At 36.0% G+C, this 24,081-nt stretch overlaps 2 protein-coding genes, 1 long non-coding RNA gene and 2 other non-coding genes across 5 annotated transcripts; 3 read left to right on the top strand and 2 right to left on the bottom strand.

Annotated features, from left to right (window-relative positions):
* The first annotated feature begins 590 nt into the window (after positions 1-590).
* LOC110765905 (vacuolar-processing enzyme-like) lies at positions 591-4,226 on the top strand. The gene is made up of 9 exons (XM_088244378.1): positions 591-857; positions 1,637-1,801; positions 1,936-2,092; positions 2,302-2,387; positions 2,463-2,662; positions 3,001-3,049; positions 3,246-3,452; positions 3,541-3,738; positions 3,825-4,226. Exons 1-9 carry the CDS (start codon positions 618-620, stop codon positions 3,957-3,959), a joined length of 1,437 nt encoding a protein of 478 aa, XP_088100504.1. The 5' UTR covers positions 591-617; the 3' UTR covers positions 3,960-4,226.
* On the top strand, positions 4,205-4,277 carry TRNAE-CUC (transfer RNA glutamic acid (anticodon CUC)). The gene has a single exon. It is a non-coding gene; the product is annotated as a tRNA-Glu (tRNA).
* Positions 4,278-4,550: 273 nt separating this feature from the next.
* Positions 4,551-8,472, bottom strand: LOC110765900 (uncharacterized). Its single transcript, XM_021969142.2, has 3 exons — positions 8,230-8,472; positions 7,507-8,100; positions 4,551-4,986 (listed from the first exon to the last, which is right to left on the bottom strand). The coding sequence occupies exons 1-3, from the start codon at positions 8,375-8,377 to the stop codon at positions 4,661-4,663; spliced, it is 1,068 nt and encodes a 355-aa protein (XP_021824834.1). The 5' UTR covers positions 8,378-8,472; the 3' UTR covers positions 4,551-4,660.
* An 819-nt stretch (positions 8,473-9,291) lies between these two features.
* LOC148292911 (small nucleolar RNA R71) lies at positions 9,292-9,398 on the bottom strand. The gene has a single exon (XR_015825961.1). It is a non-coding gene; the product is annotated as a small nucleolar RNA R71 (small nucleolar RNA).
* Positions 9,399-19,042: 9,644 nt separating this feature from the next.
* Positions 19,043-21,227, top strand: LOC110756521 (uncharacterized). Its single transcript, XR_015837069.1, has 3 exons — positions 19,043-19,489; positions 20,764-20,940; positions 21,059-21,227. It is a non-coding gene; the product is annotated as an uncharacterized LOC110756521 (long non-coding RNA).
* Positions 21,228-24,081: the final 2,854 nt, after the last annotated feature.

The following is a 24,081-nucleotide window of genomic DNA, read 5'->3' as shown; positions in this document are numbered from 1 at the left end:
TTGTCACTTATCATGCGATACTTCTAAAGCTTGAAGTAAATTTCTTGAAGCAGAGTGTTTTAACATGCGGCGAGAAAAACATGGGAAGAAAAGAAATTGTATGAGTTGTATATGAGTGGACTAGAAAAAGTACAGGTTGCCCCAAAGCCATTCTCATGATCATCGAAGCTGATCTCATATATAATTAAAAACAAAGGTCCCAAACTGATCATCATGACATAACTTGTACAAAACAGAGAAATTTGTCGGAAATAATTCGACCAAGCGTAGTTTTAAATTAGCTTAGATTAGTCTGCTAGCTGGCTGTTGCATAAGCTAATTGCCTGCTAGCTTTGCTTTGTATTATACACAGATATATATTGTGGAAATCGAAGAGGATATTGTGTGCAAGTTTGAAGCCTTGCTTGTATAGTCGTGACAAATTGATGAACTTTCCATTCAAAAACAATTATATATCTGTTTTGCATTGTATTAATTGAACTTAATTTAATCCATTATCTTAACTTATACCTCTATCTTGTATCGAAGTTTCAGTCTCTCAACCATTCCTTTTCAACTAAGAAACCCTACAAATACGTAGTTGGTTTGGTTTTCCTTGTTGATATCATTGCAAAGTCATGATGGCTGGGCACCTTTGTGGTACATTTCTTATATTCATTGCAATCTTAAGTCTGATTTGTGGAAGCAGCTGGTTCCCCTGCGCAAATGCATCCAAGTTAATGCCATCAGAATTTCCAGAGGATTTCATCATTCATGTTGTCAGTGGCTCATCATCATCTACTGCGACTGAGCAAAATGGAACCAGATGGGCAGTCCTAGTTGCTGGTTCATATGGTTATCAGAACTATAGGCATCAGGTGTATAATCAATTCACTTAAGGGCCCGTTTGATAATCATTTCAATTTTAGTTTTTAGTTTTTAATTTTTTAATTTTTGTGCTAGTATAGAGAGAAAAGATGGAGAATGGAAGTGAGAATGAGAGTGAATATGTGATTGAGGGGGGAGATGAGAGGGGAGGATGGGAGGGAGAAATAACAAAAGTGGAAACAAAAACTAAAAAATTTCAGGCCCGTTTGATAACCATTTCAATTTTAGTTTTTTGTTTTTATTTTTTGTGCTAGAGTATAGAGGAAAAAGAGTGAGAATGAGAGTGCAGATGGGATTGAGAGGGAAGATGAGAGGAGAGGATGGGAGAGAGGAGTAATAAAAGTGAAAATAAAAACTAAAAATTGAAATCTATTTCAAATTGTTTTCACTTTCAAGTTTTTGTTTTCACTTTTGTTACTCCTTCCTCTCATCCTCCCCTCTCATCCTCTCTCTCAAACGGGCCCTAAACTTAATTATGTTAATTGTTTAGAACGTCAATATATGATGAGTAATGTTCTTTCATCAAATTGTCTAGTAACATAATATGCTTGTCTTGCTAGACTATGAATGTCGACTCTTGATTATATTGATTTCGCCAAATTTTTGTGTGATTCATATGGTTTATTTGTATAACAACATAGCCTTATAAGGTAGCGTCCAATATATACACACATATATATTTATTTATAAGTATTCATATTGAAATGGAACATCTAATTTTTTTTAATTATAAATATTTTTCTAAGATAGTTTGTTGGCAATGTTGCAGGCCGATGTATGTCATGCATATCAAATATTGAAGAAAGGCGGATTGAAGGATGAAAACATTATTGTTTTTATGTCTGATGACATTGCATCCAATGTTCAGAACCCTAGACCTGGTGTCATCATCAACAAGCCAGATGGTCCAGATGTTTACGAAGGAGTTCCCAAGGTTTCTTTACTTTTCTTTTGTCTATAATTTTTAATTAATTAAGATGAGGAAAAAGAGAAATTATTCAGTGTGACAGTAGTAACACGTGACATATTAATGCAATGCTACGAGTTGATTATACTTTGATTTGGCAGGATTATACAGGAACTAATGTGACCGCTGCCAATCTTTATGCTGTTATTCTTGGAAATAAAACTGCTCTCACCGGGGGCAGTGGCAAGGTTCTAAACAGTGGTCCAAATGACAACATTTTTATTTACTATACAGACCATGGTGCCGCTGGAATAATCGGTTAGTAACTTACATCAGTTAATCTAAGAACGTAATTTCTAGCAAGGAGTTTGTAGCTAAAGTTGTTAAGAGCAATTATATTCCTATACCCGAGGTTTAGGTGTTTGAATTCCCCTTCCCAAATATCACTCGTATATAGACGTAATTTACATATTATTAGTGTACATATTCAATCTACAAACCTTTTATCTTTCAATGATCTGGTGTAGGGATGCCTGAAGGCGACTATGTTTATGCAAACGATCTAGTGGATGTTCTGAAACAGAAGCATGAAGCCAAGTCCTACAAAAATATGGTAAAATATAACTATAAGAAATGGTATTTTTTTAATGGATTTAAATTCTAACTAATGATCTTTAAAAAAACTTAGGTATTTTACCTTGAATCTTGTGAATCTGGGAGCATGTTCGAGGGCCTCCTTCCAAACAATATAAGCATCTATGCGACCACAGCAGCAAATGCAACGGAGAACAGTTGGGGAACATATTGTCCCGGTTTTAATCCTGCTCCTCCTGCAGGATATAACACTTGTTTGGGAGACTTGTATAGTATTTCTTGGATGGAGGATTGGTACGTACTATTTTCTGAATAGTATTTAGTCTCAATTTGTTCGATTTAATTCACAACAAAAGTTTATGGGACACAACCATTTAGTTGAAAGAGGCCAACAAACGATATACTAAACTATGGGTAGGGGGATTCAAATTCGGATGCAAAGTGGAGAGCACAACCGCTCTAGCCAACTTGACTAAGCCGATGCATGCAATTCCTTAATTATTATACACATGTTATCTTTTTTTTTTTTGGTCATGAACATGCACTTCTCTAAAAACTACTGATTATCTCAATTAATCCTTATCCTTTGTAACTGTGATGATTTTTGGTGTTTTTATGTACATGGGGAGCAGCGACATCAAAGATTTGCGGGGAGAAACTTTTGAACAGCAATATGAAGCAGTAAAATATCGAAACTTATAATATCCTCTTACAAATATTTTTATATATTTTGTAACTGCAACAACAGAAATATACGCTATTGATTATGTTACTTTTTATGAATTATATACTTATTTTAGTTAGTTCTTTATTAATTATGTCACTTGTGTTTTTTTTCTCTCCATTGATGCTTTGATTGGTTGCAAATGGGATACAGGTTAGAAAGAGAACAAGAAATACTACTGAGGGACTAGGTTCTCATGTTACTCAGTATGGAAATCTGAATCAAGCCAACGATGTACTCTTCTCTTACATGGGTTCAAATGATAACTCTACTTCTTACACCCAAAGTGAATCGTCACCGTCGCTCTTAGGATCGATTATCACCCAACGCGATGCAGATCTCCTTCACTTTGTGCTCAAGGTCTATGATCTCTCTATCTTCCTAACTAATTCTAAGTTCTTTAAGATGCAAATCTCAAATGTCATCTCTAATTTGTATATTAATCCAGTCGCGTAATGCTCCGATTGGGTCTCATGAGTGGCATGAAGCTAGAGAGGAACTACGTGCTGAAGTTGATCGTAGGAAGCGCATCGACGTCAACGTAGATCAAATCCGGTGGCTTTTGTTTGGAGATGAGAGTAACTTGAAGAATGTTCGACCTCAGAGTCAAAGCCTTGTAGATGATTGGAGCTGCTTCAAGATGCTTGTAAGTTTTTTTCAATTATGAACTAAACGTGGTATATAGAATCTTTGATTATGTTGGTTAATTTGGATATTAATTCATGGATGCAGGTGACAACTTATGAGAAATATTGTGGGTCACTCACGAATTATGGAATGCAATACACACGAGTTTTTGCCAACATGTGCAATGCTGGGGTTACCAAAGAGCGGATGATTGCAGCATCAACTCAAACTTGTTCTTAGTCTTCATGACACGGAGATTGGCAAGATTAGGGGCAAAATAAATTACTTTTAATTTTAATACACTTCTTGGGAAAATTTCAATTGTTTTTCTTGTAAGTTTGGATATCTAGGTTCCAATAAGATTGCTCTCCAGACAACCATATGATCCCCTAAACTTTGTCCAAAGCAGCAGATAAGCTGCATTAGCAAAACAGGACAATCATACAAAAAGATATAACTCTTTTGTAGCCGAAAATATAACAAGTTCCGTTGTAGTCTAGTTGGTCAGGATACTCGGCTCTCACCCGAGAGACCCGGGTTCAAGTCCCGGCAACGGAAATGCTTTTTGTTTAGTTTTTATTTTTTTAAAAGCCAAATGATTGAAACTGAAAAGCATCACCCAAGTCATTTTAATCACCAAAAAGAAAAAGAAAACACTAATATTCATTTGACTCAAAATATTATTACCTCCAAAAAATCCCAATTCTTTCGAACTTTCTCTTTTTGGAATGAAATTTTAACGGAATCCCCCTGAATAAGTCATGATTTCATAAATATTTAGTCAGGAACATGTATGAGAAAATTACTTTTTGCGACTTTAAGAACTGTGACAAACAAAAGGATCTCTTATTTGTAATTATGGAGTGAATTTGATATTTAAAAATAAAAATAAAAATAAAATCCCCAAAAATCATTCATGTTACAAAAGTAGTACACACCAATTAGAAACGTAGTCTTCTCTTACATGCCTCAAAGGGCAGTGAATACACACAACTATGTCCCATTTCTGTGACCATCTCTTGGATCAAGTCTTTGCAAATGTGGTCCTGTAAAGCCAACCCTATTCTTCCAATTTCTCTCCTCTCCCCCCAAGCAATGTCCCTGCACACTTCCTCTACACTCTCTCGCATGGCATTGCTGTTCCATATTAATGGTGATGATGATGCTTCCACTGATCCGGTTGTGATTTTGTCAATGATACTTGGATTGAGGTTGATGAAGTCCTCTTCTCCTGGTTTCTTCCTTTGTTGTTGAGGTTGTGCTCGCCCTGCATTCAAATTAAATTACAGTTTATCTGCCTTACATAGATTCTTTTAAAAAAAAATTACATAATATATATTAGCGGTGTCAAACAGGTCGGCCCGGTCGGTTTAAAATCGTGTTATTATTACTACACACATGTTCGTGTGCAATTGCATGAACCAAAAGAATTGATGAAATAAACTCATTACAAAAGTGCTCACTGTTGAGTACTAATTCCATGGACCATCCCTACCTTGCAGCCCATGATGACTTATGAAAATTCAACACTGTAATGATTTTTCTGTTTTTAGTAAAAAATAAATAAAAAATTTTGCAATAATTTAAGGAAGAGATTGATCACTATTATACCTAATATAGGAGCTCAAATTATAAAAAAAAAAAAACCCTATATGAAATGGACTTTAAAAACACACCCAAATCTCATTTACAACATAACAAAAATGTTTTTAACTTCTTTTAAATTACAAAACTGCCATTGATTTCTTAAAACAAACCCAACCCAAAACCTTATAAAAAGCCTAAAACACTCAATAGGGTATCAAAGTAATTTAATAATCAAAATTAAATTCAATAGGGCTAACTATCATTTTTTGGGTTTTTTTTGGGTTTGTTTATAGAAATTAAATGGTGTATGGTTTATTTATAGTTTTAGTGCTAAGAATAGGTATATTACTAAATATCTCATAATGTAATTGAAAAATGTACACTTAAATAAAGAACTCTTGTTATAGCACTCGAACCTAGGACCTTGGATGTAAAAATAAATATTCTTAACAATTTAAACTACAAACTTCTTGCGTGTTGGGGATTGTCTGTGTTTGGATAACCATTAGCTGTATGGCTCCACATAGCAATTGCATAGGGATCCATGCATAAATTGTACATCATTACATAATGCATGATGTCCTCAACAAGGCTGTCCCCACGCGCAGTACACGTGAATCTTTCCAGACGCAGCTTTAAGCATATACCGTTTTTTTTTTTCTTGGGGGGTCAAAATCTTTAAACATAGACTAAGTCCATACAAAGTGGTCATGGAACCCACAGCCTGCAAAAGAGGGTTTTGCCAGGTAAATCCATTAGGGTTTGTCTTCCTTTCCTTTCCATTTGTCTCTCTCACTCTCCTTTTGCTTTTGAACCAACTTTGACTCCATCATGAAGGAATTTCAAATTTATATATAGTCCATGCGAAGTTAATAAGGCTCTTAATAGGTTTGTCTTTCTTCATCTTGATTCAATTTTTATGCTTGTAAAAGCCCATTTACAACATAATGAAGAGGCTTTGAACTTCCTATAATTTACAAAACTACTATCGATTTTCTTAAAACAAGCTCAACCTCAAAATATTACAAAAAACCTAAAACACTTAAAACAAAAGGGTAAAACCGGAAATTAGTATATTAAGTAAACTCAAAAATAGGAGTAGAGTTTTTTTTTTTTGGTTTGTTTATAGAAATTAAATGGTATAGTGCTAAGAATGAGTATATAACTAAATATCTCTAAGTTAAGTTCCTTTGTCAATTTTTTTATATTTAAATTTTGTTCAATAAAATATTTTCTCTTTTTTTTTTTATAGAAAGGGGTGTTCTATAAGTTGAGTTAATTTCCCGTTTTCTAGTTTCTTGGTTGATTTGTAAAATTTTATGTTGCCAATGACAATAAACCAAAATAGTTGCAACTTTTTTTAACAACCTCTCCACAGATTTGATTTAATATATATATATATATATATATATATATATATTGCGTTGATGATTAATGATTGCAAATAGTATGATGGAATAGATCAATTAGGTTGTCTCCCACTATAGTATGGTTATGATGGCCTCAACATGTACATGGAAGATGTGTTAACTTGGAATCCTAAATCTTTGGTGGAGCATAGAAAAAGCAGACTTTTTCCTAGGGGTGCTCTCTTCGGACACAAAAGAAACATTCCTAGGGGTGACTCTTTCTTCTAATCTTCTGTTTGGTGTAAAATCTTCATGTGCTTGGACCTTGTTTTGTCAGATTCTAACTTCCTTTTTTATTTTATTTTTTAATAAGTTTTATTAATTTCTTTTTTCTTTCTATTTTTCGTCATAAAGGAAGGCAAAGTTACAAGCTCCCACTTCAAGTTGAATGCAATTTCCAAGCACATGTGAAGAGTGTCATTATATTATTGGATGGATATAGCAAAATAGTGTTATTCCCGTTACAAATAGGTTTTTCTGCTATTTTAGCAGATGACACATTAAAGAATTTGTATAAGGAAACAACAAGATTGCTTTAATCGCACATACCAGAAAGGGAGCAAGCTAAACATGCCCGATGACACACACACATTAAAGAATTTGTATAAGTAACTTATTTACTAAATAAATATAATAAAGCTTTAAGGGCCAAAGATTGATATCTCCTAAAATATAATATTAAAAATAAGAAAAAATAGACTCAAGACTGAGATGCTAGATGGTTTTAAGTACCAAAAGCAAAATGGAAAAGAAAAAGTTGTAAGGAAGAAAAGAGAGAACATGGCACATACCGTAATTTAACACTTGCTTTTTGTAGTGTTGGTGGTTGCTGAAAGGGGAACGAGTAGACTCATCAAGCACGGACACCGGACTCGGATGCTCAGTACCAAACTCCAAGCACTTTGAATTTGCACCATAAAACCTTTTCTTCTTGTCACCAATGGCCTCCATTCGCTTCACCACGGCGGGTGATCGGAGCCCTTCTGCTGCCCGAATGGCGTCTATGATCTTCTTTAGGGCCTTCAAGTCTTCATCACACTTCTCCAATGCGCCCAAAAGCTGCTGCCTCTTGCTGGTGGACGTGGGCTCTGGCACCGCCGTCTTTGGCATGACTTGCGGAGCCAGAGCTTTTTCCAACCCCATCAGCCTCGCAACTAGGGTTGGTGGGATTGGGGAGTTTTCAGGCGGGTCCACAGAGTTGGAGCGCCGGATCTCTGCCGGAAGTGTGGGACTTCTTGGAACGTTGCATGAGAATCTACGCAGATAAATGGATTTGTCTCCATTTTTTACTTGACCTACTATAGGCGGTGTGGAAGCTTGGATTGCTGTCGAGGACTTTGATATTCCAGAAGAGGAACCAGCCCCATTCTTCTCTTGCTTTCTCCCTGAAAATAATTAAAAACATAAATTACAAAATATATGAAATATATATTTATATGGAGAGAGAGAGAGAGAGAGAGAGAGATGGATGAACAAAATATATAGATAAAGAAGAAGAAAAAAATGGAACAAACCAAAAGTGAGGAATTTGCGGGAAGAGTGGTATTTAGAGAGAAGGTTGGCGATGCCGGACATGCAGCCGATGGTCTTTGCGTGGAGATTTTCTGTTGCATTTTCACCGCGTGAGGAGGCTGAGCGCATACTGCTCTCCTGTCTTTTCATATCTCTCACTTAATTTCTCTCTGTGTGTATGTGTTTTTGTTTGTTTGTGAGTGAGAGGGATAATTCTTTTGGTGTTGTAAAAGGAAAAGTTGATATGATTTCACATGAAATGGTGCATCATGACATGGACATGGTTAGAGTAGAAAGCTGGCATAACGGTAATATATAAATAATAGAGGGCTCTATGTGGGGTTTTTATTTTATTTTATTTTATTTCATTTTTGGATTAGAACTAATCGAATCCTCACAACAACCAAAATCATAATCACAACTCATTGCTCCACTCTCTTTCACAAGTAACGGTACACGGTCATTCGATACTCGTTCACATTATAAATGAATATTTGTTGATAATTATACTTTAAAAATGAGAAATTTTAATTATGTCATTCATCTATAGTATAACATGTTGACAAAATATACTACGTGTCGTCCATATAATATATCGACAAAAATAAATCATGTAAGTATATTCCAGTACCATACAATAATTTCTCATCTTTCACCGCTTAAACTTTGAAAGATAAGGGAAAGAGAGTAAAGAGGTGTCCTCATCTTTTGCAAGAGTTATTTTCTTATTTTGTTTTTGGGGGTTGCATGTGTTTTTTTTAAATTTTTGAAAGCTAGTGCCTGTTGTATATACATGGTGACATCAAGTGTGGAAGAGATATTGAGGTGGTTCAGATAAACTCCTACTATGCACACATTAATTTGCATGACGTAGTTTACATAAATCGAATTTGATAGAAATTGTTGGATATTGTTGTTTTGTACTTGATGGATATTGTTGTATAATTTCCCTTTTGGTATGGCTGGATGTTTTTGGACACTAATTTGTGTAAGGAGTTGAAGGAGTTTGGGATGATTTATCCAATAAATTCCTTGCGAAGTTTTTCCCTCTGGCCAAAACTACAAAATTCCGATAAGATATTTTGTCGTTCACTTAATATGATAAGGAGTCTCTTTATAAAGCTTGGGAACGGTTCAAAGATTTATTGCGCAAGTGTCCTCACTATGAGCTACCAATCTGGATTCAAGTTCAGACTTTTTACACTGGGTTGAGTCAAACAAGCAGGACATTAGTTGATGTAGCAGCTGGAGGCAGTGGCGGACTTGCAGAGGCACAAGGAAGTGCAGTTGTACCTTCCTTTGTCAGAAAATCCTGTGGAGATGCTGGAGTATGCACCTTTGCTGGTCCCAAGGTTCTGCATCTAAGGTGTGTTGCAAGGGATTTCAAAACGAGGAAGATGACTTTGGTTTTTATGTTTTCATTTTTTTGCAGTGCAAACCCAAACCACGTCGCCTTTGTTATCCTCCAGCTCAAAAGGCGTTTAATGAAACGGGGAGTATTGATTGATGCAATTCTGACATTCGGAAAATTACTACTTTAACCTTATTATTATCCTCTAGCTCAAAAAACCTTTTGATTATCCCATGATCAATTAACCATGTGCACATATTGGGATTCCCTTCCATCTAGAAAACCAACAACTCCAAAATCACTTCCCAAATCTCTCAAAGATTTCTCCAATGCAAATTTAAGTACTCATGGGTTAGTCTTGAAGATATGTTTTATTAAGTAATATTTCATGTGGCTTTTACAAGTTATTATTTCTCACTATTATTTCTTTATGTTTTGAGATTGATTATTGTTTGTACCATATCTGACCCTCCGCTCATACAGCGACACGTGGATCTTAGAAGCTTACCCAAGTGCCCAAGGCTCCGAACAATCAGCATCGGCTACCGATGATATTGTCTCAAGTGGGCAAAAGGTCGCTACAGGCCCAACATAGACTACAATCGGTATCTCCTACCGATTCTGCAGAATCAACCTCGAAGCACCCGCCCGAAATATCTAAAGACTCGTGTCGACCTCATAGGGCCCTCCCACGAGTCCCACATCGAAATTAAGTACTAAGAGCATACAAGATGCCCTCTATAAATAGGCCCCTTCACTACAATACAGGGGTAAGACTTTTCAGTTGACCTTTATACTAATATATTGTCAACAGCGAAGGCTCTTAGAAAACAAACTTACTTTAGCATCGGAGGGTCTTAGGCTGGTTCCACACCGGTTCCATAGACCTCATGAGCCTCAACTCTCTTCTATTCAGGATCTGCATCCAAGGACAAGAAGAATCTGCATCTATCACTCAATCGATCTGCTAGATCGTCCTCACCACTTGTAAGTTGCACTCATCTCTATCTGTTCAGTTTTGGTGCCAACAATTATTGTGCTTAGATGAATAAGGACTTATATTTAATTACATTATACTGATTATTATGCATCAATAATAATTAGTAAATTTATAAATTTTCTTGTCAAAATAATTGATATCTCAAAAAGCTTACTCCTCACCGTTCAAAACTTTGGCTAGCGCCCATTATTCGACTAAATGCCTCAAAGAGGCTTTCACGTTTTGTTTGTATTGTTATTTTTTTTTTCATCAATTATGAATGACATTAGTATTTTTTAAATTCTAAAGAAATTTGGTTGTCTAAATTTTGTTTTTGAACTTTTAGACTTTTAAATATTGCCCGTTCTCTGAAAAATTTATAGATCTGCCATTGGCTGGAGGGGCTTTAATGGCAAAACGGCTATTGAAGCATTTGAACTATTGGAGACCATGGCGTCCAACAATTACCAATGCTCGAGTGAGAGAATGAATCCGAAGCCAATTGGGGTCTTGGAAGTCGATGTTATGGCTTTGCTAACAGCATAAATTTCTAACCTTACTAAAAAAGTTGATTCTTTTAGTGTTAATGCTGTGAACACTAATACTAATTTTGGTTGTGAATTTTGTGCAGGACCTCATCCAAGTTCAGAGTGCACTACAGGGAACCCATTAGTGTCTGCTGAGCAAGTCAATCAAGTTGCAGGATTTAATCGACAGAGGAATAATCCTTATTCCAATACATACAACCTCGATTGGCGAAACCATCCAAATTTTTCATGAAGCAATAATTAGAATGTGCAGAGACCACCACCTGGCTTTCCGCCTCAAAAGAATAAATTAAATTTGGAAGATGTGCTTACTCAGTTGACTATGTCTACCACTCAATTTATGACTGAAACAAAAACCCAACTTCAGAATCAACATGCTTCTATTTAGAATTTGGAGGTGCAAGTAGGCCAATTAGCTAATGTAATGAGCGGAAGAAACCAAGGAGTATTGCCAAGCCAACCCGAAGTTAACCCGAAAATCAAGAACAAGCAAAGGCAATCACTCTTCGTAAAGGAAAGCAAGTGAATACTGTGGTCAACTTGCAAAAAGAAGAATTATAAAAAGAAAAAGAAGCTGAGAAGTCTGCGGCGGAAGTGGGGCATGCAGTTTCATCGCCAATCACCATCCCACAAGCCATCGCCTAGAAATCCATATAAGAAGAAAATTCTATACTGTTTCCATCCCCTCCATTGAAGCCATATGTCCCACCAATACCTTTTCCATAGAGGTTGAGGAAAAATAAATTGATGGGAAATTTTTGAAATTCTTGGAGATGTTCAAAAAGTTGCATATAAGCATTCCTTTTGCCGAAGCTTTGGAACAAATGCCAAGTTATGCAAAATTCATGAAGGACATCCTCTCCACGAAAATGAAGCACGAGAAAATCCAACTCATTGAAGAGTGCAGTGCCATCTTACAATGGAAGCTTACACCAAAGCAAAAACATAGAGGAAATTTTAAAATTCCATGCACTTTCTTTGCAAGAAGAAAAAAAAAAGAGTACAAGAAAAGAAGAAAAAGAAAGAATAAAAAAAATTAGAGAATACTGAAGAAAAGAAAAGAAAATAAAAGCATTTTGCAATTCAAAAGAATAAAAGTTATAAGTTTTTGTTATTCCTTTCCTTTCTTTCTTAACTTGGGCCTAGCCTTTCATTACAACTTAAGTAGAAGACCTAACTGATCTTTTGGAAAATCTTGCTTGGAGGTAAGGTATGTACTCGTGTTCTTAGTATTCGATTCTTTTCATGAGAATTTATTTTCAGAAATTGTCGTTCTTCATGCTAAGCATATGTGTTTATATTTGATTTCCACTACAAAAATAAAGTGATATCCAGTGAGGATTAGAGTCATGGCGAAATAATTCCATGGTGTTCGAGTGTGGTTGTCTTTAACCTTTGATGTTATGACTTTTGGTATTACACGCTACACCAAGATGCAATGTACTCAAAGTGGCATAGCTTTAGTGATGCAAATGTGAGTGGCATGCATTGGTTTTTATTAGCTTGTTTAAAGTGATGCCTTTAATGACTTTGTTTTGTAGTAAAAATTTTGTGGGTATCATCATAATTGGTAAACCCTCAGGAGACACAACTTCTCTTACTAGGGACACTTAGAGGTTTAACGGCTTGTGGCACATGCTAAGTGCCATCAAGATTACCTGCGAAAGTGGTTTAGTTAGCTTTTCATTTTGTTTTTGTTTTTGTTTCTAATTTTGCTCGAGGACTAGAAAAAAATTAGGTTTGAGGTAGTTTGATAGATTTATATTTTGCATATATAATCTATCTCTATTTGCATTGTTTTCGTGTGAAATTGGTTAGTTTAATGTGTTTAGTGAAGATTTTGTAGGCAACCGTTCCTAGCAAGGGTTTGGAGCTAAAACTATGATTTTGGAAACTCAAGGGATCAAAATGGGTGGAATTATCAACTCAACGAAATCTCAAGAACTCACTTTGTCATTTCATCAAACACGTGGAGTACATCTGTGCAGGTGTCAATTTATACCCACAATTGGTCTCAATGACCAGTGCCAGAGAGTTTGAGTTAGAAAAGTTACCATCATTTTTGGAGGTGAATTAGTATGTAGTTGTTGGCTGTGTAGCTGTAGAGATTTGGTGTCAAAATCTATCAACTTTTGTTAATGAGCAAGGAAAATACATACATACATGAAGGTGGTGATACTGTCTTCTTTTATTCAAATTATTGGGCTGATTCAATGATAAAGGAAAAGGATCAGTATCTTTGTATTACAATGGGCTATGAAGAAGAAGACAGAAGATGAGATCTAGAAGGAAGCAAGCATTTGCTGAATTATAATGGGCTGAAATTGAATTAATGTTACCTGGGCCTATCTAGTCTTGCGGAGATCCATTTAAACCTTGGTCCTATTTTCCTATTTTTTCTACCCAAGCTCAATTTCCTAATTCCTTCTTTGAGTTGGAGTTAATTATTTCAAAATAACAGCCGCATCTTTTCTCCTATATCGAAGTTGGTTTTGGCTTTCTCAATATTCCTATTATTCCTCTAGTTCTTAATTAGATATTACCTTTCCTTATTTCTGGAGGATTTTCTTGCCTTATGAATACAAAGCTTTAACCTAAGAGACGGTACCATCGTCTTACCATATACAACTTTCATACACCCACAAATATATCAGAGAGAGAGCCAAGAGTTTGCTGTTGCGATGCTTTTGGAGCTTACAAAGGTGTTGATGTGGAGATTCCGGAGATCAATGTTGAGCCTATTCTTAACAACTAAAATGAGTTTTTAAAAATAGCAACTTTAATTCTCGCAAGTGCATGAACCATTTATAGTATAGCTTATGTAAATACGAGGTCGATCCCACGGAGAATGGTAACTTGGTTCCAAGTTAAATTACTTAAAATGCAGCAAAACAGAAAAACAAGGAAACAAACAACTAACAAATGGCAAAGTCTAGGACAGAATCCTAGCACCACACACGCACTCGAAATAGGGGGTTTTGTTGTTGAAATGAAAACAAGAAAGTGAAATGAAAGTGCTGGAAAGTAAACACTGGCAGCAATCAACAAGTTGTGAAACAATCATTGAGAGGTGTTAGAGCCTTGGAATCCACCACTAATCTTCCTATCCAAGTTATGAATGCATAGAAATTGACTCAAGCTTCATCAACAATAGATTATCGCATACAAGCCTATGGTATCTAGGTCAGGATGCATGATTCTCCTAAGGCATGTGATTGTGCATGGTATCTACACAACACGTGATCTCTAATATGCAACCTAAGCATGGTATCTACTTAGAATAAAGCATACACGAGTCATTAAGCTCCTTGAGAATATGATAATCACACAAGTCCTAGGGCATGGTATCTGTCCTAGTCAACCTATGGTTATTAACCCCTTGAATAATTCTTAGGCCATTCATGTATTGCTTGTGAAAGGAGAGTAGAATTGGTGAATCTAAACCCCTTCCCAACATGTGCTAGATGCAGAAAATCCTAGTTAGCTACTCCAAGAAAACATACATCAAGCGCATAACAAACTGGAGGTTAACAACTTGATAATGAAAGCAAGGAACTCAATTAACTATTAAATCATCCATAACATTGAATATTCATGACTAGGGCTTCATCCTAAGCCCTAACTAAATGGATTAGTTAGACATAACTATGAATACATAAAATAAGAAATACATAGATTGAATAAAGAGAAGAGAATAACTAGTTGGTGGCAACAAGATAGTTCCTAGGACAGCTCCAAGCTCTCCCTCTTTTGCAACTAGCTCTCTTCTCTCTTTGTGGTGAATGATGGAATCTGAATGTGTGTATGAGTAATGGATGAAAATGTAAGACCCTAATTGAGTTTGCATCTATTTAAGGCACATAATCTATTAAGGAATAAAAGTGGAAAGTTTTTATTTGATTAGCCGGATACTTGGAGGTGAAGAAGGAATAAAATAAAAGGAGATATCTATCCTATTCTGTCATGGATTCTAGAGGTGATTAAGGCATGATTTAGGTAATCTTTTATGGGCAAGAAACCTAGGTCAAATCACCTATAAAAACAAGGTTTAGGTCCCCGATCTTATACACATTCGAGCATACAAGTCCTACCCCATATTAGAAGTGCATAAGGCGTGTAGAAAGATTGGAAGACCTTTCCTTACTGCTCAAGATCTCTTGTCCAGTTCTCATGGCTTCTCAAGGTTAGTACTTATAGCTTGTTTGATCTTAAAGTCTAACATGTGGTATTAGAGCCTAGGTCATGCATCTATAAGTCTAAATCAAGATAAAACATAAACTCCAGACTGTTTTTCCAATTCTGCATTTTATGCTGTACTGCAATGATTGTTTGCTAAACTCAAGAATCAAAATCTGTATTCTGGGACTGCTGTGCGTGTTTTTTTTTTTTTATAAGTATTAAACCAATTTATATTATTTAGCATATCTATTTGCAGATACACATAGAATCATGACTAGGGTTAAAACCACTTAAGCATGAACATAATGAAATTCCGCATCAAGTAAACATATCAAGGAAGTCATGTTTTGATTCAAAATCATTGTCTGATGTTCAGTCCACAGATGAACATGAGACAATTGTTTTAAATCATATCAAGGTTTTGATGACATAATTGCATCACAAGACACATCGAGTGAGGTTTTCTGCTTACAAGTGTGAACCTCATTCGATTATGCCTTATGATGGAACAAGATGGCACATTAATTGCTATGAAGATCAAAATCTTTTTTGTCCACAAATGGGAAGATCTTGATAACAGCTTATCATAGATAGTTTATGATGTTAGACTTGTGAAAGAAACTCAGGCATATTTGATATTCTGTCCACAGATGTTTATCACATATGTATAAAGTTTTTTAGGATAAAAGATTAACCATATTGCATAATTCTGTGTTTTCAGTTATGAACCATACTTTTATCAATTTGATTGAACCCTTGATTGGTAGCAACTTTAAGAAATGGAAGCGTGATTTAGAGATAGCTCTAGGTCTCTTAGATCATGAGATAGCTTTAAGAGAAGAGAAACCAGTGCTCACTGCTGAGCAAAGGCTGAAACTTGAGAGATGGGAGAAGGCAAATAGGATCTGTCTGCTCATAATGAAAAAGTCTATGACTGAAGCCATTATGGAGGCATTCCTGATTTTGAAAATGCTAAGGAGTACTTGGAGGTCGTGGCTGAGAAGTTTAAAGAATTAGATAAGGCTGAAACTGGAAATCTGATGAATAGGCTAGCTACCATGAAGTATGATGGTATGGAAGATATGAGGGTGTATCTCCTAGGCATGATAGAGACTGCTAGCAAGTTAAAGGCACTTGATATTCCCATAGCCGATCCTTTTCTCGTTTATCTTGCTTTGAACTCTCTCCCTTCATCATATGGACAACTTAAGGTAATTTACAATGCTCAGAAAGACAAGTGGGATCTCAATGAGCTCATAACTATTTGTGTTCAAGAGGAGGCTCGGATCAAGAAGGAAAAAGAGGTTAACACTGTGCACCTCACCACCAATGCTCCCAAACGTCACTTTTCAAAGTCTGGCTCACATACTTCTGCCAACAAAGAGAACACTAAGGCTAACCTTCCTCCTAAAAGGTCTGACACTTTAAAAACCAACAAAACTATTGTCTTTAATGTTACTTCTGTGACAGAGCAGGTCACATGAAGAGAGAGTGCAACAAATACAAGCGTTGGGTAGAGAAAAAGGGAAACAAAGGTAAGTCTGAAACTATCCTAGTTTGTTTTGAGTATAATAATGTCATAGTTCCTACTAACTTATGGTGGATTGGCATTGGTTCATCAATCCATGTTGCCAATTCCTTGCAGGACTTCGCAAACCAGAGGGAACCAAGTAGAGACCAAAACCATCTGTTCGTAGGGAATGGGAAGAGAGTACCAGTCCAAGCAATAGGCTCAGTTAGACTCCAATTAGTTTCAGGCTTTCCTTTAATTTTGAAAGATGTTGCTTTTGTACCTTCCATGAGAAGGAATTTGATTTTAGTTTCTAGATTAACTAAGGAACATTTCAGTTTTGTTTTCTTTGAAGTTGGATTTGATTTAGTTTTTAATAAAAATTCAGTGGGCAATGCCTCTTTGATTGATGGTTTGTATTGTTTAAATCTTTCTAGTAACAATGTTGTTTTCACCACTGCAAAACTATGGCACAAAAGATTAGGTCACGTGTCTAAGAAAAGAATGCAAAGGCTAATTCAAGAAGGAATTCTTCCTTCCTTGGATTTTGCAGACTTCACCGAGTGTGTTGAGTGCATAAAGGGAAAAATGACTAACTCTAGAAAATTAGGATCCGCACGCAGTCAGCAACTCCTAGAGATAATTCACACTGACATTTGTGGTCCTTTTCATAGGTACTTCATCATTTTCATTGATGATTTCTCTAGATTCTGCTATCTCTACCTAATCCAGACCAAATCTAGTGCCTTTGAAGTTTTTAAAATATTTAAAACTGAGGTTGAAAACCAACTTGAGTTAAAGATTAAAGTGTTAAGATCTGACAGTGGGGGAGAATACTATGGCAAGTATGATGAGCAAGGCAGACATCCACCACCATTGGCTCGATATCTTCAATATTGTGGGATAGTTGCTCAATACACAAACCCTGGAACTCCTCAAGAGAATGGAGTGTTAGAAAGAAGGAATAGAACCTTGAAGGATATGGTGAGAAGCATGATTTGCACTACTGACCTTCCAAGGTTTTTATGGGGAGATGCTGTCAAGACAGCTAATTATATCCTAAATAGGTGTCCAAGTAAATCAGTGCCTAAAACACCTTTTGAGCTATGGAACAAAAGGAAGCCTAGCTTAAACCATCTGCATATCTGGGGTTGTAAAGCTGAGGCCAAATTTTACCTAACTTGGGACAATTGGATCCTAAGATTGTGAGCTGCAGGTTTATAGGATATGCAGAGAGATCAAAGGGTTTTCATTTCTATTGCCCTAACTATACCAATAGAGTTGTTGAGACAGGAAAGGCTAAGTTTCTAGAATATGATGAGGATAGTGAAGGAGCAAACAAGAATTTTACTTTTGATTAAGAGGGAGAAATAGGAGCAGAAAATTGCCAAGCATAATATTCCAATCATAACCTACACTACAAGAAAACAGACCTTCTGTGACCAAATTTTACGTGGCGCTGAAAATTCCGTCATATTTGACTTGTATAAGTGAGAAAATTTTGAAAGTCGTCACCTAAACGTTTTGAAGAGATGTAACAAAATTTTCGCTCGATGTTCGTCACGTTATAATTTTGGTGTCGTCACAAATTAAATAGCGGGAAATCTTGGCACCCAATTTTTTTACTAAATGTGACGAATAATGCACATTCGTCACAGACCATGAAAGTGAGGCCCGAAAATTTTATTGGGTGAAGATTGGCAGCGTCACTTATGGCCCAAAAGAAAAAGAAAGAAAAGCTAAAGCTTCAGTCACTTGCTCATAAAAAAAAGAAGCTTCAGTCCCTTCATCGTCATCACTAGCTGCCCTCTCATCCACAAACCACCGGCGACGACGACCACTCCTCCTCTCTCTCTCTCTCTCTCTCTCTCTCTCTCTCTCTCTCTCTGTGTCTCCCCCTTCGGGTGACCCATTGTCTCCCACATTCAATCACCAACAAATTCTCATTTCAATCTATTCCCTCGATAATGACCACAGCTAATTAAGTCCTCCTTCCACTTGTAATCTCTCATCCCCTTGACCCCCACTCTAAAAAACCCACAGGTAAATAGAACTTTCTACATTGATTGTTAAATTGTTGATTGTTATTTCCCTGTTCAATCATTGATTATTATTTGATATCTATTCGTTGGCTTTTTCTGTATATTTGAGGTAAAATAGAAATTTCTTCTGGGTGTTGCAGTGCTCTTGGTCAATTTTGCTAGTTTTCGTTCTGTTCGAAGTAAGTTTCTTTTACTTTCTGGTTTGTGTTGTTTTGATTCATGCTTTAATTTGTAATCTGAACATGGCCAAATATGAGAAATTGTATTTTGACAATTTGATTAGATGAGAAATTGTAGAATAACTTATTTTGACAATAACTTGTAGGTTTTGGTCTTTTTGTGTTCGAAATCACCCTATACCCATTTGTAGAAAGGCTTCTTGGTCCTCTCGCATTGGAGGGGTAAGTTTTCAGCTCCTGCTCCCTTTGCATTGTTGTAGCTTCTGCATTTTTTTTTTCATGATAAATGTGTTTTGATGTAATGCCTACTGACCTGTACTGTTCTTTACCTTTGTGGTTCTTTTTTTTCTGGCACATGATTCCCATATGCAGATTATCACAATACCTCTTCTGTGAAGTTACCCGTTTATAGCAATGTTATGAACCCTCTACCTGATGTTAAATATTGCATATGTGCTGAAGAATGTCTTATCTGTAAGTGCAGACATGACTTTATATCTCATTTCAACTAACACACTTGTATGCATCCTTGCGTTACAAAGACTTGGTGAACTAATATTCCACCATCATCTTGATACAAATCTCATTAACAACAAAACCAAACTACAAGTCTGTCATCTTAACTGAAAAAAGTAAAAAGAAAATGACTATATCTACTCCACAGCAGCTCACCGATTTGATAAAATAGGGGACCAATATGAATTGTCCTGATTATATTGTTAGTGACCAATTTCTCATCTTGACAATTGATTGAATTAATTCTACAATTGACTAGGACTTTTGTCATTTGTATTTTGACAATTTGACTTTTCTATGAATTTGGGCAAATTTTTTTCAGTACTTCATACTCTTATGTTCAATGACAGTGGTGTAGATTTTGGCTTATATATCTCAAGTATTCAATTTGATATTTGATAATGTTGTCATATTCAATTGGTTGTTGCCCTGGACTTTGCATTCACCATTTTTTGAATTAATTCTCTGTTTTTCTACTTAGAGAAATTAATAGTTAAGTTTATTAAAGTTCCATTTCAGATTTAATAATTTTGCTCCTTTCTTTCTTTTCTTAATTATAAACTTTCCCATGAAACAAATATATTTTCTGATACAAAAAATACAACAACAAAAAAAAAAAGGTTTGAAGCTTTGTTTTAAACCCAAAGGCAGAGAGACAGAGAGTTCATATATTTCTTTCCTCAACATCATCTACAGTTAGTCATAGGGTAATGCCATTCTAGCTTACGCTGTCTCATTATTAAGTTTGAGGATTAACTAATGGCAATCGAGATTAAATTATCTTTGATATATCCTGGTGTTCACTGCTTACCAATTACATTGTTTCTTTCGAATAAAATGATGTTTTTCTACACAACATGTCATTACTACCCCGTGTGTCACAACCCATGATAGGCTTGACTCACTCTAGGCAGATTACAAAGTAGCCCAACTCCATTTTCCCTTTTGAAACAGATTACAGCTGTGCCTTATAATGGTTAAAACTCAATTTTCTTTAAACCTACACTTCTATTCCAGTTGCGTGCTTTTAGCTTAATTGTCTACATTCAGTCACCATTTTTTTTTCTGTCATCTACTAACCTATTTGGACTCAAACATGAAATAGAAATAGAAAAGGAAAAGAGATGAAACAACCAAATCATATTCTAGCAATCACTATCAACAGACTTTCTATTTGTTTTGATGATGGTGATTTTGTCTCTTTGAATTTACATTTTGACTATGAATTGCAGAATACAATTTTGAATTTACCTTGGTGGCCTCGGGAACCCCTTGCACTGTGATCAAGGTTGACTTTTTACACAATCTACTGGTGGAACTCATGATGACGACGACGATGAATTGCAACTTGGCAATTATGATAATAGTGTAACAAGTGAAGGATATAGTGATTTAGATTGATGTTTTTGGTGAGCTTTTAGAGTAATAATGTTATGAATGTTATGTTTATTAGCACTGGGTATGCTTTTATTATAATATTATATCTTATATTAATTTTGTTCTAACTCTTATCATTTCATTTTATAGATGACAACTCCTGGGCAGCGAGGAAAGAGGGTGAAGAGAGTTAAGAGGTTGAGGGATCGCACACCTCCTCCTCCAGGTGATGCACATGCATCACCACCACACCACCACCACCACCACCACCACCACCACCACCACCACCACCCCCACCCCCACAGCCACCACTTGAAGAACCAGCATCTAGTAGCGCAGGTTATCTATTTTCTCTTTTTATTTATAATTTGGTTATTCTTACATTTTGAACCAATTCATAATAATGTTACATTTGTTTTTGGCTATACAGAGAGTTCCTATGACTTCTCTGGAAAAAAGCATAAGCGTGTTAAGTCATGTGGGAAAGGCCTCCATGATATTTTGGAGGCCAATGATGGAAAGAAAATGCCAGTTATCTTTGACTTGAAACACCAAGTCCCCAGTGATGATAAAGTGGGAGCTTTATTCAGTTCCGAGATAGGCAACATTGTTCGGACTAGCACACCAGTATGCCACTTGGGATGGAAGAAGGTTTCAACTGATGATAAGGGGAAAATGCGGGACTCATTGACAGTGAGTTGAATATTCAACTAATATTTCTATATTGGCAATGCAACTAATATTCCATTGTCAAACTTGGTTATTCCTTGTTCAAAAATGATAAAGAAAACTGAAAATCTAATTATACTTCTACAAGATAATTCTAAATAAAAATTCCATTATAGTGGTATTTTCTTATAAGGAAAACTGAAAACTGTTACTGTTGCACTTGTTTCTAAATGAAACACAATGCTACATTCGAAATTAAACTAGAATATTCTTCCCTTCAATTGTTCTGCTCCATTATGTTGAGATACATATGAAAAACAGCTCGAAAACTAATGCATGGGATCAATCAAGTAATTTTAGCAATTATTGCTATGAGTTTCAAAGAAATGATTGCTTGGGAAATTCGAGATATCATACTTTTACAGAGATATAAAAAGGTTTCTGCACTAATTTTTATGCATGTTTGATATAGGTATTGTTTGAGGTGGACTTATCACATCTGACCAGCACCAGCTCAGCACCAGCTCATGTCCAGACCAGCACCAGCTCTAGAGGTAGTAATGGTGTCCATTCTGATGATGACTATTATGATGAACTAGCAAACCAGAATCTTGATGAGAACTGATTTAGGGATTATATCCATATGGAACATACACTTGCTCTCTAGACTTACTTTTGGTTGTACGAAGTCTAGAATTAGTTTGGGATCTTTATTTTGGAACACACTTACTCTCTAGCCTTACTTTTGGTTGTACAAAGTCTAGAATTAGTTTGAGATCTTTATTTTGGAACACAGTTGCTCTACACTTACTTTTGGTTGTACAAAGTCTAGAATTAGTTTGGGATCTTTATTTTGGAACACACTTGCTCTAGACTTACTTTTGGTTGTACAAAGTCTAGACTTAGTTTGGGATCTTTATTTTGGAACATACAATGTAATTACCTACTTTTATTAATGGAAATGCGATTATCTATTTTTATATTATACATTGAAAAAGATGAGAACAGAGAATTGTGATTGGATTTGCACATATTATTCATAATTAGGTACCTTGGTATGGAACATGTGTGATACAGACCTCATCACAATCTGAAGAAATATGTGAGGCCAACATCGTCACAGATAAAAAGACATTTTATGTATACATCGTCACATACTACAAAATTATGTGACGTGTGCATCGTCACACATTAAAAAAATATGTGATGCGTGCATCATCACACATTACATAAATATGTGACGCCTAAAGGGTCATGTATTATATATGAAGGAGCATTTTATACCCAGTTTAGGAGAGGAATTACTTCTCACAGATGCCGCTAAACCGTGACCCAAATCACGCATCACTAATAGCTATAGGAAGTGACAAACGGACGGCCACATAATCAAACGTATAGTGACGCGGTATGTGTCACAGATATCGGGTATATGTGACGAAGGAAGAAAGCGTCACGTGGGAGAATCGGTGACGGGGTATAGGTGACGAAAGCTGTGACGCTAAAATTGCGTCACATATACTCAACTGTGACGAAATTCCATGTTTCAGTGACGACTACCCCTCCTCACAAAAGGCATGTTTTCTTGTAGTGCTATGAGTTAACTCAAACTTTGTCACAACCTGAGGCACCAATTGAACCTAGGAATGAAGACCAAAATGTTGGGGAAATACAAGAAGAACTGAATGAAATGGACGTGCCCATAGAACCACAGCCACAACAACAAGAAATTAGAAGATCCACAAGAGGAAGGAGAGCCAATACATTGCCAGATTTTGTTTATTTGAATGAGACATATTCTGATAATTGTGATTTTGAGGACCCAATGAGTTACAAGGAGGCTATAACTAGTGAACATTCTGAAAAATGGCTTGAGGCAATGCACAGTGAATTGGAGTCTATGAAAGCTAATAAGTGTGGGAGTTAATTGAATTGCAGCAAGGAATGAAGCCTATAGGGTGTAAATGGGTGTTCAAAACCAAAAGGGACTCAAAGGGCAATATTGAGAGGCATAAGGCTAGACTTGTAGCTAAGGGTTTCACACAACAAGAGGGGATTGATTATACTGAAACTTTCTCTCCAATTTCAACCAAAGATGCTTTTAGGATCATTATGGCACTTGTGACACACTTTGACATGTTTTTACATCAAATGGATGTAAAAACAGCCTTTCTAAATGGTGAATTGAGTGAGGAGATTGTTATGCAGCAACCAGAAGGATTTGTAGAAGAAGATAGTAAGCAGTTAGTGTGCAAACTGAAGAAATCGATTTATGGTTTGAAACAGGCCTCAAGGTAGTGGTATTTGAAGTTTCATAAGATAATTACATCATATGGTTTTGTTGAGAATAGGTTGGATGAGTGCATATACTTAAAGAACAGTGGGAGCAAATTTATCTTTCTTGTTCTCTATGTAGACGATATTCTCCTTGCTAGCAGTGATGAGAGCCTCTTATATGAAACAAAGAATTTTCTATCTATGAATTTCGAGATGAAGGATCTTGGAGA

Source organism: Prunus avium, chromosome 7 (assembly GCF_965620075.1).
Source record: "Prunus avium chromosome 7, drPruAviu1.hap1.1, whole genome shotgun sequence".
NCBI classification, from domain to species: Eukaryota; Viridiplantae; Streptophyta; class Magnoliopsida; order Rosales; family Rosaceae; genus Prunus; species Prunus avium.
This window is presented reverse-complemented; position numbering and strand designations above follow the sequence as displayed.

Coding starts and splice junctions, on each gene's coding strand:
- LOC110765905 (XM_088244378.1), top strand. CDS start 618: ATGATGGCTGGGCACCTTTGTGGTACATTTCTTATATTCATTGCAATC. Junction 2,093..2,301: donor TGGTGCCGCTGGAATAATCG/GTTAGTAACTTA, acceptor GATCTGGTGTAG/GGATGCCTGAAGGCGACTAT. Junction 3,050..3,245: donor TTGAACAGCAATATGAAGCA/GTAAAATATCGA, acceptor AATGGGATACAG/GTTAGAAAGAGAACAAGAAA.
- LOC110765900 (XM_021969142.2), bottom strand. CDS start 8,377: ATGAAAAGACAGGAGAGCAGTATGCGCTCAGCCTCCTCACGCGGTGAA. Junction 8,101..8,229: donor CCGCAAATTCCTCACTTTTG/GTTTGTTCCATT, acceptor AATTATTTTCAG/GGAGAAAGCAAGAGAAGAAT. Junction 4,987..7,506: donor AAAGCAAGTGTTAAATTACG/GTATGTGCCATG, acceptor ATTTGAATGCAG/GGCGAGCACAACCTCAACAA.